Genomic DNA, 16,831 nt, shown 5'->3' on the forward strand with positions numbered 1-16,831 from the left:
AACACAGAGGACTAGATGTGTTTGCTGTACAGGTTGTGCGCAGAAGAATCCATGCAAGCAAAAACAACTTCTTAAGTTCATGGAGCAGGCATATTTTTGTCAAACAAAACATGACACATCATTTATGTCACTTATTTTGTTTTGTTTTTTTTTGCTTCCTGAAAATATATTTGCCTGAATTATGTTTAATATGACTGCTGGATATTCACTCATTATCATTAAAGGAGCATTCAGTGATTTGGGTGATTTGGAAAACCACCCGGTCCGCCCCGGTAACAAAATGTGCACATGCACGCTCTACAGTGGGGGGGAAGTGCAACAGGCCAACAGCATGTGCACCCACTCGATCATGATTGGAGGAAGGCCCCTCTCATCCTGATTGGATGAAGGTTTTGCCACCCGCCACCAAAACTGAAACTAGGGTTTTTTGACCCCAGTGGCTCACTGGGGACAGGGAGGAACTCCTTATATGGTCAGCACACTCTATAGTAGGGAGGATTATCCAGAAAAAAAGAAAAAATAAGTGATATTTGAATTAAGTCAAATCACTGAATATACCTTTAACTGATCTTATCAGGAAATAAGAGCTGCCTCTCAGGATGTCTGTTAGTTTTAGACATAGCCTATTAGATAAACAGAGGATATGTCCTTGTGGACATACAACAAGCAAGTTATGTTATAGGAAGCAGAAGCACAGCTCCAGTCGACCCTGCTGCCTCTGCCCTCTCTCTCTCTCTCTCTCTCTCTCTCTCTCTCTCGCTTGCCCACGTGCGCGCTTTGCCCCTCTCCTCTTTTTTGCAGAAATGAGGAGGGGCTGCCTTAGTAATCCTACACCTGCCCAATTCACCAATGTTACTGTAACTTGCTGAACTGCCCTGACAAGTGCAGGGTGTTAAAGCACACTGGAGACAGACTGAAGCTGGCAGTCCTGCATGCATCACACACGCACACACACGCACACACACACGCACACGCACGCACACGCACACACACACACACACACACACACACACACACACACACACACACACACACACACACACACCCTGACGGAGATAAAGACTTGGGTTTTGGGAGAAGGAAAAGGAAGAGAGAAATTAGATGACGGGCTGAAACACTGGACACCACTTTAAATGTGTCCCCATTGGAACGAATGGTTGAACTTGCCGTGGGCACCCTGCCATACGACATGTCTTTGGAAGAGAGTACAGTGAGAGACGCAGTGGACAGTGAGACGGATTGCTCTGAGGGACTTGATGAGGTTGTTCTGGGGCACATTGCCAGCTTACCTCTGGATGTGTTCCCACCCCGGGATTTCAGAGGGAAGTTTAAAATGATGCGTGCTAAGAAGAGGCCAACCATTCTTGAAAGTAGGTAATAGCAACTGGCAACTTTGTAGAACTGCAGTGGTCACTTCAAAGATTGTTTGTTTATTTCTTTTGCGAGAAATGCGTCATGGTAAGATGTTTATTCTTGGAACCTGTGTAGAGCTATTACTAGCGGTTTATTATTGGACACATACTACTACTGACATCCCTTTGTGAAATACTTCACCTCCTGGTTGTATTTGACATTGTTAGTTACCCAGGAATCCTTTAGCTTGTTGATAATGTACTCTCAATACGTTTGTGAAAGATCATGTTAAGCTGCAATTTGTAGGGTACATTTTATGTCCTACCTGAGATTCAAACCTTGGTCTCCCGCGTGGGAGAGCAAACATCTGAAATACATCAAATAATAATAGTCGCTGTCAGGAAGAAACCACCTAACTCCATTTTTGAGGTTTTAGATTGTTCTTTTATTTTTATTTTCATAAATCAATGCTATTGAACACCCTTTACGTCTGTGTGTTGTTGATTAAAAACAATATTGAACCAATGAAAAGTATTAAAAAGCACTTTGGACGAAAACCTCTTAACTCCATTGGACCCTCAAACTGTCTGTCACCTCTCCCTCAACAATATAGAAAGTCACAATACCATCTTTGATGAGGCAGTATTGCATTGTAAAAAGAAAAAAAAGGTTTTCTCCATCCTGAAAAATGAATATTTTGGAGTTAGGTGGTTTCTCCCTGACATCAGAGATATTATTCATGAATAATTTGGTATCCAAGAGGCTTTATATCATTTCATTGGCATTATGTTGGTCTGAGTCATTGGCTTGAGTTGTTGATTTCACACTTAACTCATTGTGAGCGGGTGGGGGTGGGGGTGGGGGGGGGGGGGGGGGGGGTTTATACTGTGAGATAAGCAGGAACTGGATAATAAGCATAAACAAGTGATTTGTTATGATTAAGCACAGAATGTGTGGGCCAGAATTGAGAGGCGCCAGGAGCAGGGAGACTAAGGGGGAGTTAAGGATTGAAGCTGATACCATGAGGATGGCTGAACTGACCAGACATGCCTCGCATTCCTCACCTTCATTTGAGCTTGAAAATGCTTTTAATAAGTGCTTAATGTGAACGGTCCCGCACCCACCTAAAGCCTGATGAGAGGAAATGTTTACCTCATTCTTGTAGTTAGCAATGAATGCCTCATTCTCATTAAATGTTCCCATTTCCTAAGGCATATCTTTGATTGATTTATCGATTAAATACTGTATAGTGTATTAGTCGGAAAAGTAAACAGCACGTGGTACAGTAAAACATTCAGTGATATCAACATGTGTTGACAATATGTCATAAACACGTATCAGAGTTTGCCTATAGCAGTATAACCCTAGGGTGACAGTGGAGCTGGTGTTACACTTTTGCAGCGTACAGTTGGGTGCCACCGATATTGTCCCTTATCATTTGACCCATTTAGGCCTGACCTCAACATTTAAAAAAAATCCTTCTAAATTTTCTGAAATAAATATTTTCACGATTTTTCAAAAATAGCAGACCTACAAAGCTCGTAGCGCGCCACTCGGTGGCGCGCTATGAGCTTGTAGATCTGCTATTTTTCAATAGCTAAATTATAATGTTTAAAACACCAAAAGGGGTTCCCGCCCAAAATGGGTTAACTGTCCTTTTGCGCAGATCACGCAAACCTCAGCAAAAAGAAAAGGACAATATCGATGGCCTCCAACTGTATGCAGCACAGCCTCTCAGAACAGGAGATGTATTCTCGTAAACTTATGTTTGCTGATGAGAGCATTTTTGCAACTGTTTTTACACATCTGAAACAGCGAGCTACTGTATGATGATATCAGTGGTTTCAATGTAGTTTAGGGCGGCATGCATGGCTACTTTTATCCTCCCTACTTTTAACCTCCCTAATGTGAGTGATACATGGATGCTACAAGGATGCTTGGATATTTATGGTATTTATGAATAGCATAAGCATGTGCTTGTGAATTTATCCCAGGATTTCTTTTAGCCCTGCTAGCGATGGGGCTCTAAGCATGGCTATATCAGGCTGTCCGTCTGGCCACTTGTTTGGTCCAAACATGAACATGACTGGCAGTATTACCATGGATTTTTGTGCACCGTCATGATCCGATTCCCAATAAACTCAGATCCAAATTTCTATGAAACTTGCTGAGCACTTTCATGCTCCCTGGAAGATGAACACTAAATTGAATGAACCTATGACCATCTAGTCACTAGATATTTATTCTAGATTTCAGTGCAACATTCAGGCTAAATTGTAAACTATTCACTAAAGATATCTCTTAATCTAAGGGACAGATTCCAGCTGAACCCTACTGATTTTCGTAACTCAATGGATTTTCCTGTAGTGCTACCCGTCAGGCAAATTCTGTTTGTATGAGCAGCATGGACTATGGGCAATGAACTATGGGATTTTAGACTCATTTGTGTATTGGTTAGTATAGTATCATGGTTTATCTCATATCACATAATTGCAGAGCTATACAATTATTATTATTATTATTATTATTATTATTATTATTATTATTATTATTATTATTATTATTATTATTATTATTATTATATATAACTAAGTCATTAGTATTTATTATAATTCACTTAATCTTCTTATTGTAGATTGTCTTGGTCCCACTGTTTGAAATGATTGATTGATAGTTTTGTTTCAGAATCCCTATCACCTTTCAAGTCAAGATTTTAGGAAGTCTGGGGTGTCTCCATCCGTCCTCCTCCCCACTTAAACGTTTTCCTGTTTAAACGTTTTCAGGCCTTGGTGAATTACAGCAAGGGAATTACATAACAGTTTTACCCCATGAATGTCTGACTGTCTGTTACCAGCCCTTTCAAACCAACCATATTAGAACTAATGTAAAATGCAGAGAAATTAACTGTTCCCCTCCTAATGATGTTAAATGTTTTGTAGGGACAATATTGCTTTTAGTTTTTTTTTCTATAGCTCAAATAGATCAGAACACAGCTCTGCAGGAATTTAAGGGAGTTTGCTTGAAATTAGTCAAAGAATAAGTGACTGCTCAAAAGAATTAATGGAATACCGTGTGCCCTTAAGCAGTTTGAGCAGTTATAGACGGGAATAAATCAGATTTAAACCCATTGGACTTGGAAAATGTATGCTAGTGTTTCGGGCCGATAGAGTTCGTGCCGCTTTGTTGCACCGCCAATCCGACTGATCACATTTGACTCCATATACGATATGTGCATCTTCATTATGTACATTTGACGTGTTCTGTTGTGTCTGATTGATATCAGTTCACGTTGAATGGTTTCTGTTGTGTCTGAGTGCAGTTATGTCTGTGTCCCTTTTATACCCATATATGGAGATGTCAGAATGATGTCAGAACAGGACAGCTCCATATGGAGATCAGGTCCAGAGCCTGGGCAGAGGCCTTTTGTGGCGGTTCTGGACAACCGTGGTTACACCGGCTACTGTACTCCCTGTGGGGGTGTGGAACGCGTGTGTCGAATTTGAAGTTGGTGGGGCGAACGGTTCTCGAGTTACGTGGATTTCAGATGTACACACGTATGTACACACACAGAGAGACTTGTGCATTTATAGTTAGACTAGACCGACTGGACACCGGGCACTGTACCCCCCCCATGTGGTGGGGTGGAACGTGTGTGTCGAATTTGAAGTCGGTGAGGCGAATGGTTCTCGAGTTACGTGGATTACAGACGTACAGACTTAGTTATTACTTGCGCAAGCAGAGCGCGCAAGTAATAGTTTTCGTTTTCGTATGTCGCCGTTTGATGTGTATGCGCCGTGCCAGCGTATGACGTAATGACGTTGTGCTTGATATGGCAGTGGTGTCAGATTACCAGATGTATACATAGGGGCATTACCTTTAATCCTTCCGACACTAAAACATATCGTCATTACGTCACCATCGAAAACCAATTAGTAGGCACTCGACAGAGTGCAGTTCTAGTTAGATGTTGTGTCTGACCTTCGTGCATATTGATCTCCGTATATGTGCATTTGATTCCATATAGCATTTGACAGGGTTTGCGTTGATCCACCGACTCACCAACAGCACCACCCATTAGGCAATGAGGTCCATTTGGTTCCAAACTATCATTTAGCTACAGTAGGTACCCCCTGGACCTCCCTCAAGGACCCCTGGGGGTCCCCGGACCCCACTTTGGGAACCACTGGCCTAGGATACAGTATTATATAAAATACATGTATTGGTTGTTAATAATATGTATTATTGTCTTGGAAGACTAGCGGTCAGCTAATGGGGATCCTTTTTAATGAACAAATAAACAATAGAGACATCTCAATATCATTCAAAGTGAAAGAAAATAAACTAAGATATTTTTTCGGATGCACCACGGTGGATTTGAACCCACAACCTCCATGGTGGTGATTGGATTAGTTAGTTAGTATACTGAATATCAATTCATTGTTTAACGATACCAGTACATTTTCAATCTTTTTATTTTATTTTTTATCTAGACATTGACATGTTTGAATCTATCTAAGCTGTGGGGGTAATTTTGAAAGTTGAATTCACTAAACTATTTCTTGCATGGTATTGCCATTATTTTGACATTTATACACAGCAGCATAACTTGGAGACTACAAGCAGTCACCCTGTTTAGCATGCACTTAAATATAAAAGCTGCCTGGCTATATTTCTCCTGTGTACAAATCTGTTATGGCCTGATAAATGTGTGAGTGCATTATGCAATGAAGGTCAAGTCCGTTGATGGACAGACAGAGTTCTTATGGGATTAGGGTGATAGCAGCAGTGAGGGACAGGTTGCAAAAAGGCTGTGGAAGATGTATTTCATATTCCACATGGTTGATGTTCATCTGCCACCATTTAATCAGCATAAATATTAAACAGTTTGTAGGCAACATTGTAGAAAAGTTTGATCCTATTTGGAAAAGGAATATAGCAATAATATTATGCCATGAAGACTGCTAGGGGCCTTTGTAGTTGCTTAGCCAATATTACACCAAACATTATTCAATATGGGAACATAATCTTTAATGCTATAGTTGCATACTTATAGACCAAATATGTACATTGGAACGTTATGACATCAGATTAGCAACACTCTCCTTCTCTCTGCCTCTTGTGACCCACTTCTTAATTGATTTATTGCGTTCTCTTAAGTGAACAGCGGGTGTTAGAGCCACGTTTGGCTACATTGTGTAATACCACAGCAGGGATTGCACTTTGAATAACATACGGAATTGTCCTGCATCTGTCTATTTACAAGTGTGCAAAGAAGAAAAGGGGTTAAACATTCAGCCAGTCATGCCTCCCAGATCCCTCGTGTCTGTGTCATGGAAAGCTCTTTAATCCTGGTGGCGTGCTCAGCCTTCCAGTTTCCTTGTCTACCCTTTGGTCTCCCAGCTGACGCTGTGCCTGTGTCATGTACGGTCCGGACAGCTTCCTGTGTCTTCATTCTCCAATCTCAGTGACGGCCACCGCTCAGATGCTTCCAGTCATGCTGAAAGATGCACGAGCCTCTGCACTTATTATCATTACTGTCAGCCCTGCGCACAAGACAAACAGTAGTTATTATTAACTGCGCTTTGCTAAGAGGATTGCTTCCTGCGCTCCCAGCCTCCATGCAGTTATTTAAAGGGAGCTTGCACTACCGCCCACTGCCTGCCAGAGATTTAGAGAGACACAGTGTGAGATAGATACAGAGAGAGATACAGAGAGAGGGAGGGAGAGAGAGAGTGGTTGGGGTAGAGAGAGACGAAGAGATAGTGAGAGAGGACTGACAGCCAAGGACACACAAGGAGGAGGGGTAGAGCAGTGGTAGCATGCTCCCTCTCACTCTTGTCAGAGCCACAGCTCTGTGTGCATCATAGAGAGGTGACAGCAGGCTGTACCTGCTGCTTCCCAGTCTGACTGCTGTTGCTGCTCCTGGGAAACCACACACACACACACAAACAGAGGGGAAGTGCTCACTCTGAGCTGCGGCCATGGCCAGCCAACAGGACTCTGGCTTCTTTGAGATCAGCATCAAATCTCTGCTGAAGTCCTGGAGTGGCAGTGAGTAGTAGTCTACTTTGTTGATGTTTTTGTTGTTGTCTTTTGGGGCAGACGTGGCAGTAATAATAATTGCTGCCACGTTGTGGTTATCTGTTATTGTCTCGTGGGGGTTAAATAAGGTTGCTTTTCTGCTGTCTGTAGAACCTTACGTTTCGCTTGTGATCAGTCTGTAGAGGGAACATGCTGAGATGCTCAGTGTGTTTTTATTGCTCAGTGCATGAAGTTCCGAAAGTTAGAAAGGTTTCACTTCCAGCTAAGACCACCAAAAGTAGCCTAGTCACTAATAGCAGAGGGCCCATAACTAAGGTTTTACCACCAAATTGTGTTCTGCTGCTAGCTATAAAATAAACAAACATAGGATCAGGAGGAGTATCAGTTCCCTGTGCATTGCCAAATTACTACTGATGGTGGTGGTTCCATATCTCACTTCTGTTGCCTTGTCTCAGCCTCCAGCTTTCCTTTCCCTTAGATGGGTCTTCTACAGCGTCTAAATAGCTCCTATTATTTACTGGGCCACTCTAATAGGATTAGTGGAGGTTCAGCTTGGTCGCATGTCCTGAACAGAGCTCACAACTCCACTGTGATCCATGACCACATGTAAGATGGGAATCATTATGATTAGATGCCAGATTTTTGTGTCCGATGTTGATCCTAATTTTAGAGAGTCCTAGACTACCGATTTATTTAATTTCACTACTTACCCACCGTAGTCCAAAAAGATCTAAAATATACGATATACAAGCTCACAATACATATCATCGGAATCCGTTGTGAGCTTGTAGATATTCAATTTTCACCTTTAATGACATGCCCACAATATTGGGACACCAGGTTAAAAGAGGTTAAAAATTGAGACACATATTGGCTGCAAATGTACACTTTATTTAGTGTGTTTGCTCGGTTATCACTGTTAAGTTTACACATGTGGGTGTCTCCAGTGTCAACAAACTGCAAAATGCCACCTGGCACTCAGACCGAATGGTAATGTTGCTTAAAAGATAGAAGCATCCTGCACCACCTGCATAGGATCTATTGAATGAATCTGAATGGATACTAAAAGACATACCGTCCCACTCTACACACTGAGAAATGTTGTGCCATCTCCTGATGATGTTGCATAATCCTCAGAGTAGGTCATTTTGCTGATAAAGACATAGTCAGACATTGTATCACCCCAGATGTCTGCTTCTGTGCTTTTAACGTTATCATTAATTATGTTATCTCTTAATCTCATCTCTCTGCAAAACACCACATCCAATTACACTGGCCATTATGCACTGAATCACAAGGTGCTAATGAAGACATTTCTTTTTTTTACCAAGGCTCTGCTTCCAGTGCTCTTTTCTGTGGATTGGCAAAATGCCTACAGAAGTTGCTGAATTAGTTGTCAAGGGTAGCACACAGTGTCTCGTTCATGGTGGCAAGGATGCCATTGATGGATTGTGCATGGACAGGTGTATGGAATATTAAGTAGCACTTGTATCTGTTATTTTTCAATTGTTGTTTTTGTTGTGACTGTAACGTAAGCAAAGTAAGAATAAGTAAATAGTAACCTTAGGGGGTAATTTCCTTTTTGCCAGTGTACCAGTCCTTATGCAAGACTGCAGGCTAACAGCACAGAGCTAGCATTGTATGGCAGATGCATCAGGTCTTGTTTAGATTTTTTATTTTTGTTTTGTTCTCTCCTCCTCTAACGCCTCTCTCCACAACTCTTGCTCTAAGCATGGTCCATGTCAGCCAATCAGAGCAGGAGGGGAGGTGCGATGAAAAAGGCACAGTCGTGGTGATCTCTGATGATTGACTAAACAAAGCTTCTATGTGAGGAGACGAGCTGAAACAATCATGGTTTCATTGTGTTGTGCAGACTATGTCCTTGAAGAGTTGAAAATAGGATTTAATTTCTACACTGCCTTGCATTGTGGAAGGTAGAGATGAATAATGTTCATCTTCCATCCACTGTGAGAGACACACGTGCATTTCAGCAGGTTCTTATATAATAGAAATGGCCTCAAATGCACCCTCACAACATGCAGTAGTTTCCAGCATGATGTCAGCTTGCTAAAACATGGCCGATACTTTGTAGTTACCGTTTTTGTCTAAACGTTTTGTACGACTCTGAACAGGAGAATGTATTTGTTCATTGGCTCCAAATATTTGCTTCCTCCATTGACATGTCATCAAGGTCATTGTGTCGTAGACCACATTTGGTGAATTGTAACTCAACATTTCTCCTTGCTGAAATGAGCTTTACTCATTTTGAGTAAATATATTTGTGAGTATTTTGCTGTGCAGTACTGAAGTTGGAGTACAATTCTACTAATCTAATTTTCTGTTAATCTCCCCCTGATAAAATCACAAACCTTTTTTATAAACTCTTAACTGCCATCAATACAGAACCTAAGCACAATATCCTTTTATTCCCAGCTCAAGAGGAAGGTTAATTAAATGTTAATGTTATTCCTATGCCCTCATGACATGAAACCGGACAGATCCGTCTTGATCACATATAGAGATAATGTGTACCGATTATGTATTATCAAAACATTTATTCAGCAAAAATCGACCTTGTGTTGGCGCTATAACAGGACAATGCGCAAGTCTTCCTCGGCCTAGCGTGAATGTGCGTGCAAAGTGTCACGGCAACCGGACGCTTTGTTTATCATTTGAGGCATAACTCCGTCAGGATGGATTATTATTATTCTACTGATTAATTCTGTTAATCTCCCCCTGATAAAATCACACGAAACCTTTTTATAAACAGCCAATAATTCAGAACCGAAGCACAATATAGATACAGTAGATAGAGTAGATACCTTTTATAGATGGATAATATCCTTTTATTCCCAGCTCAAGAGGAAGGTTATTACAATAATTAAGTGTTAATGTTATTCCTATGCCCTCTACCCATTCATAGGAATGCAATATGAATGGTTCTAACAGCAGCTGGCTAAAGTGCTCTCAAAAGTCTCTGTTGATACTGGAACGTTGGGTCCAGCTAGGAGGTCAACAATGGCATGTATACGTACACCCACTCTGTTCACAAAAGATTTCTAAATTGATCTCAATGGGATATGGAGAGTCTCCATATGAGTATATTTGCGTGTGTGTGTGTGTTTGAAATTCTTTTCTTTTTTTTGTGTGTGTGTGTGTGTGTGTGTGTGTGTGTGTGTGTGTGTGTGTGAGTGTGTATGCACATGCATGCGCACAGTTATATGTGTACCATGTAGTATTAGTATCATTGTAGGGTCCACAATTATCACAGGGATAGTAATACCAGTCAAAATGGACCTTATGGGGACATTTGTTCTAGTCCCTTGAGGGAATGGTACTTTTCATGGTTAAGAAAGATGTTTAGTGTTACAATTAGTCAAAGATTAAGGTTGGGGTTAGCAGTGTTTCCCCTAGCCAGAAGCTAATAGTGTGGGGGGGAGCTTTCTGCACGAGCATGCATGCGCCGAACCCGTGCACACGCGCGCGCAAGTTTTTATTTATTTATTATTTTGTCTTTTGCAGTCTCTTTTGCCGTTATTTGATTTATTTTTGCCTATTCACGGCCGCCTACTCAAAATCATACTGTGGTGGCTGGTCATGTTTGTGTAGTGGCCCCGCCACACAATACTGCAAAGGGGAAACACTGGGTTAGGAAGAAGCGTTTATGGGTTAGGGTGAGGGATTAAGGTTAGAGTTAGTTCTTCTTTTTTAGGTTGGTTGGTCAGCAAGTTAATTAGAATAGTTATGTTTAATGGAATTTTTTAAACATGGACCTAGGATTCCACAGGGGAACAGCATGGCTCCATGGCCGTATTGAATGTAGGGTGTCATTTCATCCTTGGCCTAAATGTGCGTGCAAAGTTTCATTGCGCACTGTGTCCAAACGGACCACTCCTGCAAACTTTGGCAGCCAATCTTAGCCAATCAGTATGGAATATGAAAAATTTGAAAGACGTGTTTGGTTTAATGACGATAATCGTGTACCGATTTGTGTGATGTTTGGACAAAATCTGTAGGAGTAATAAAGTAAACAAATATAACTAGGCCTATAACAGTGAACGATTTGGGGCATGCTCTGGCATGCATGGAGTGTGCACAGTTTCACTGTGATTGGGCCAACGGTGACGGAGATACAGTTGGGTGCCACCGATATTGTCCCTTATCATTTGACCCATTTAGGCCTGACCTCAAAATTAAAAAAAATCCTTCTAAATCCTCCAGTTTTCTGAAATAAATATTTTCACGATTTTTCAAAAATAGCAGACCTACAAAGCTCGTAGCGCGCCACTCGGTGGCGCGCTATGAGCTTGTAGATCTGCTATTTTTCAATAGCTAAATTATAATGTTTAAAACACCAAAAGGGGTTCCCGCCCAAAATGGGTTAACTGTCCTTTTGCACAGATCACGCAAACCTCAGCAAAAAGAAAAGGACAATATCGATGGCCTCCAACTGTAAGCTGCTCATAGATGGACATGGACGGACAGGGTTCAAAACATAGTCTTGGCCATGCCTTCATCCTGGCAGAGACAATAATAGTGAGGTACTTCTGTGGCCTACTGCTAGTGCATACAAAGTTTGCCACTGATTGGTCCAATGACCATTTGTAAAATTAGCTCCAGACACACACACACACACACACACACACACACACACACACACACACACACACACACACACACACACACACACACACACACACACACACACACACAAACACAAACACACACACACACACACACACACACACACACAAACACACACACACACACACACACACACACACACACACACACACACACACACACACACACACACACGCTCAGACCCTCTCAGAAAGCAGAAGGCTAGCCTCCTGTAGAGCCATGCCATAAAAATGCTTTTGTCGTCCCCACAAGGATAGTATACATTTGCGCGCGCGTGTGTGTGTGTGTGTGTGTGTGTGTGTGTGTGTGTGTGTGTGTGTGTGTGTGTGTGTGTGTGTGTGCGCGCATGGTAAAAAAGAGCGGTTTTGTATGTTTGTATTGTCCTCTAGGGAGCACCACCATGCTCAGGGAGTTTTCAGCATGGCGATGATGTAATAGCCTCTGCCCAAGCTCCTTGTTTGCCGAGTCACATGTAGTGTTGCAGGCTTAATACAGCTCCCTATTCCCAGACTGGTGCCACACTGGTTGCTTTCTTTACCTCCCATCTCCAACTGAAGTCATGCAACATGAGACTGCTTCATTCAAATGAGATAAATGTGAAGACAATGTCAACTTCCTCATGTTCCATTTAATGTGATTTATTTTGTGTTTTAAAATAGGGCTCCGTTCGACTCTGAGCACTATTGATAATGAGTATCAGGTTACAGGGCAGTTAACTTACTGTATTATGTTATGTTGTTGTTGTTGTTGTTGTTAAGAAATTTCCCTTAATACTGTTAATTCCTTTTGCTGTATGTGCAAAGATTCCTGCCAACAAAAATCCTCTGATTCAGATTCTATTGTCTATATTATTATTTTTTTTCAGTTTCTCTTAAATCGTTTTTTACAGTACTTATTCTGCCTCACTTCACTGTAAGAGACCTTAGTGTTACAGAGAGTGGTGTTTACGCTGGTGGTCTGTGCAGCATGTGTTGCATGGTGGGGGAACAGGGAGGGCGGGCTGATCTGTCAGTATAGTGTGTACCCCAGGATAAATATAGTCACACAACTATGCCACCATAGCATGTTAGACCTCATCACTGTGCTGTGCCTCAGCTAAAAATTCCTGCCTGACCTTCACTCTTGGAAGACACTGCTTGGTCACAAGGCGAGAGTGAGCAATAGCAGAAGGCAGCATAGAGAGAGAGAGAGAGATTGAGAAATCGTGTTGTCTAAAGTAGCAACCCATACTATGACTTTTTAAATCAAACCTAACCCATGTTCAACATGGAAGCTATGCCCAGCAGGGGAACAGAGCCATCGGACACGCAGGACATGGGCTTTGCTGGAGTACACTAGGGTGCATTTGCCTTGCCTTGGATACTATATCTTCCTTACCCACTATGGACGGGACGGCTGTATGCTGGTGTAAAGCCAGCGTCATCAACTTCATCAAGGGTCTGGGTAGGTGCTGAGCTGAGCTGGAAGCCATGCCAGATACACATACTATGCTGGGTATTCATCACTCACAGGACATATCAAAATGCTCCACGAGGACTGCCAAAGAACTCTCTACCCATGCCAGTGCCCCCCTCACCCCACTGCAACTTAGAGAGGACTGCATATACTTTGAAGCCTTTGTTCACTAAATATCATGACCTTTATTAATTTGTTTGTTTTTTATCTGATAGCTTAGTTAGGCCTGTAGTGACCTGTACTGCTGTATATCTACAGCCGTATTATATTTGTACTGTTTTTTGGCTGCTTGCATTTTCATGGAAAGCCTTCAACAGTTAAAAGTAAACAACCTGAGAATAGCTGCTTAAGCAATCCACTAATGTAATAGTTTTATGTTTCTTTGACCTGAGGGCAATTGATTTAGCTGCTATTGGTCATTAAATTGAAATAGCACTCCTAATTATTCTGTTCAATAGTCAGTACATGCAGTTCAATTTGTTGTTGTACCGTGACAGCACAGCTTGAGACTTATATCTGCACTTCCTGATTACCGCAGTGTATGACAGCTGATTATCCCCTACATCAAGAAATAGACATTACAACTTTAATTCTGATACTTTCAGATACACTGCATACATATTTATCACTAGAGGCCTTATTCATTAAATATAACTATAATATAATTGTTTCTGTGTGCAAAAACATCCCTAAAAGATGAGTAACAAAGTAAATAACCAGCGCTATATAACGGCATTAATAATGTCATAGCTTGGATAAAGCTAGCCAGCCAGCATAGGTAGGGTCAGTGATAACATTTCATTGTTTTGTATTATATCAAATATATATAGGAACAGCATCTGTGAATCAGACAGATTGTTGTCTAGTGGTACTCTGCTTCAGTTATTCAACAGGTATTAGAGAGAGACAATAACTCTCTATAGTACAGTTCTACTGTACTGATCTGGACAGGTATGCAAATGTTTCATTACATGACATGGTATATTTTTGCATTATTATAATCTTATCATTAAGCAGTATATATAGAGTTCATTGTCTTCAGTATTTGTACATTATGTTTTGGATCCCCCCCCCTGGAGTCCACAGTGAAGTTTTGTGGAAATAGCCCACCTCTGATGTTTTGCATTTGACTTGATGTTTATTACAGTAAATGCACACTACAGCATCTATCCAATGTACTGTACTAATGCTTTGTCTCTGATAACCTCCTTGCTGTTCAGTCTCATACTACTATGCATACCCAGCACACAGAGAGTACTGTCAGCTGAATTAAATTACTTTGTCATTTTGAGGTAATGACTGTCAGTACTTTATGCTACTGCTGTATTGATGCTCATGACTGAGTTAGAAGTGCAGTTATGTGTTACAGTGATTTGGCTAAGTGCACATTTTAAACATCGAATTAGGTGTTTTGTACACTTGATTGATTGATTGAAAAATGTATTAACAGTTTGCAGAATTACAGTACATTTCAAGCACAAACTCAATACAAAGGCTGTTAACTGTGAGTGGACGACCCAATTAAGCATTACACTTGTTTACAACAGGGTCCACCATGTTCAATTCATCAAAACATTTAGAGACGTACAAATAGACACTTCTATATAGACAAAGAACAGTACAGGAATTCATCATAATGGAGGTAAAAAGGGAAAAGAAACATACAGTGAGGGGAAAGGGGGGGGGGATTCAGATTTTACGGGGGCCAGTTTCGAATTGCAGCCATCCGTAGGTGCCCTTTGAGAGCGGTTTTGAAGGAGTCAAGGGATTCGCATGTCTTAATGACTGTTGGTAGGGCGTTCCACATTTTGGTGGCATAGGAGCGAAAATAATTTAGTCCCTTGTTTGTGCCGAATCTGGGTTGTACATGGTTCGTTGCACTCCCTCTGGTGTTGTGGGTGTGGACTTCGTTAACATTAAGGAAGTATCTAGACAGGTACATGGGTATCTTGGTGGAGTATCGAATCTTGTGGACCAGACCCATTGCAAGATGCTGTACTCTGTCGCCGATCCTAAGCCATGCCAGTCTGTCAAAGTGGGCAGGGGTGAGGTGGGTTCGGGGGGTGAGGCCAAGTAGGAGCCTGACCAGTTTGTTTTGGGAAGTCTGGAGCCTAGTTTTAAGGGCCTTTGAGGTGCTGTGGTACCAGGAGGTGCATGCATCTCGCTGAGATTTCTTTGTGCTTTTAGTTTTGAGGCATATGACTGTAACACTGGGTTATTTTTTTTAATGTTTTTTGGTGGCTTTCGCCTTATTTTATATTTTTTTATAGAGGAATGGGGAGAGAGATTGGGGGGGTTGACATGCAGTAAAGGCCGTCAGGATCGGGAGTCAAACCCCAGATTTGGACTACCGGCCAAGGTGCCTGGACCGCTGAGCCACGGCCCAGGCCACACTGGGTTACATTTGAACAGCAACTAGTTGCTTATAGCTTGTGGACTCTGTGGCCGAAAGCTGTATGTAATTAAACAAAGAGCCACATCAGAGAATTACTGTAGCTGAAGGATGGCAATGACATCTTCAGTGCAAAATGAAAACAGCAGCTGCCAGACACAGCTATGGTGTTTCAAGCTCTCGCATTAGAAATAAAGAACAGTCTTGGGGCAAGCTGGTGCCCTTTGGACAATCTCCTTCAGTGATGTTCAACATGTTGGGAACTTTATAATGTCCATGTATGGAAACGTAGAAACATAGATATAAGCCAAGAGTCCCTCTTGCCAGAATTGTGCTTAAGTGTCGACTTTAATGAAATGGATTTCCAAACCTTGACTATTTTCCATTGTTGTTTCCACAGCCTCGCCTGTGGGGAACGGATACAGCAAACCACCCATCCCTCCAGTCTGCTTTCCTCAGGGAGAGAGTGGCCCCCCAGCCATGATGCCCATAAGCATTGATCCAGAGAGCAAGCCGGGCGAATATGTCCTCAAGAGCATGTTCGCCAACTTCACCACACTGTCTGAGCGCAAGATCCGCATCATCATGGCCGAGCCACTGGTGAGTCAATTGAGCGTGTGAAGGTTAATAATGTAAGACCCCGTCATTTGTTGAAAATAACTGATATTCAACTGACAATTTGGTGAGTGAGTTGACAGTCTATTATTTTTGGTGAGCTGCGTGACCGAATGGCCGCACAACTAAATAGAAATTAGGCTCCAGTCCAGTGTCTCGGGGATGATGGGCTCTTTATGTTGCCTGCTGGTCTTGTGTTGTCTGCATTGTACCACTGTTTGTCATACCAGTAAGAAGCATAAGGGCAAGAAGCGACCACGTGCACTGGCCATATATGGAGCATATCTTGATTGTACAGGGTGTGATGAGGTCAGATCAAGATATGTCATG

General features: G+C 41.9%; 1 protein-coding gene across 5 annotated transcripts in view; it reads left to right on the forward strand.

The window, feature by feature from the left end:
* Window positions 1-1,153: 1,153 nt before the first annotated feature.
* frya (furry homolog a) overlaps window positions 1,154-16,831 on the forward strand; it is a gene marked incomplete at its 5' end in the record, with an annotated part of 65,676 nt that continues 49,998 nt past the window's right edge. For 3 of the 5 annotated variants that reach the window (XM_079514375.1, XM_079514376.1, XM_079514378.1), the window contains 2 exons: window positions 1,154-1,370; window positions 16,287-16,486. In XM_079514375.1, the coding sequence (XP_079370501.1) occupies window positions 1,154-1,370; window positions 16,287-16,486 (417 nt within the window). Of the gene's footprint in view, window positions 1,371-7,248; window positions 7,405-16,286; window positions 16,487-16,831 lie in introns of those variants that run through there. The other 2 variants (XM_079514377.1, XM_079514379.1) reach the window with 1 other exon arrangement.

The sequence above is a fragment of the Electrona antarctica genome (genome assembly GCF_951216825.1).
Source record: "Electrona antarctica genome assembly, chromosome: 11".
Lineage (NCBI taxonomy): Eukaryota > Metazoa > Chordata > Actinopteri > Myctophiformes > Myctophidae > Electrona > Electrona antarctica.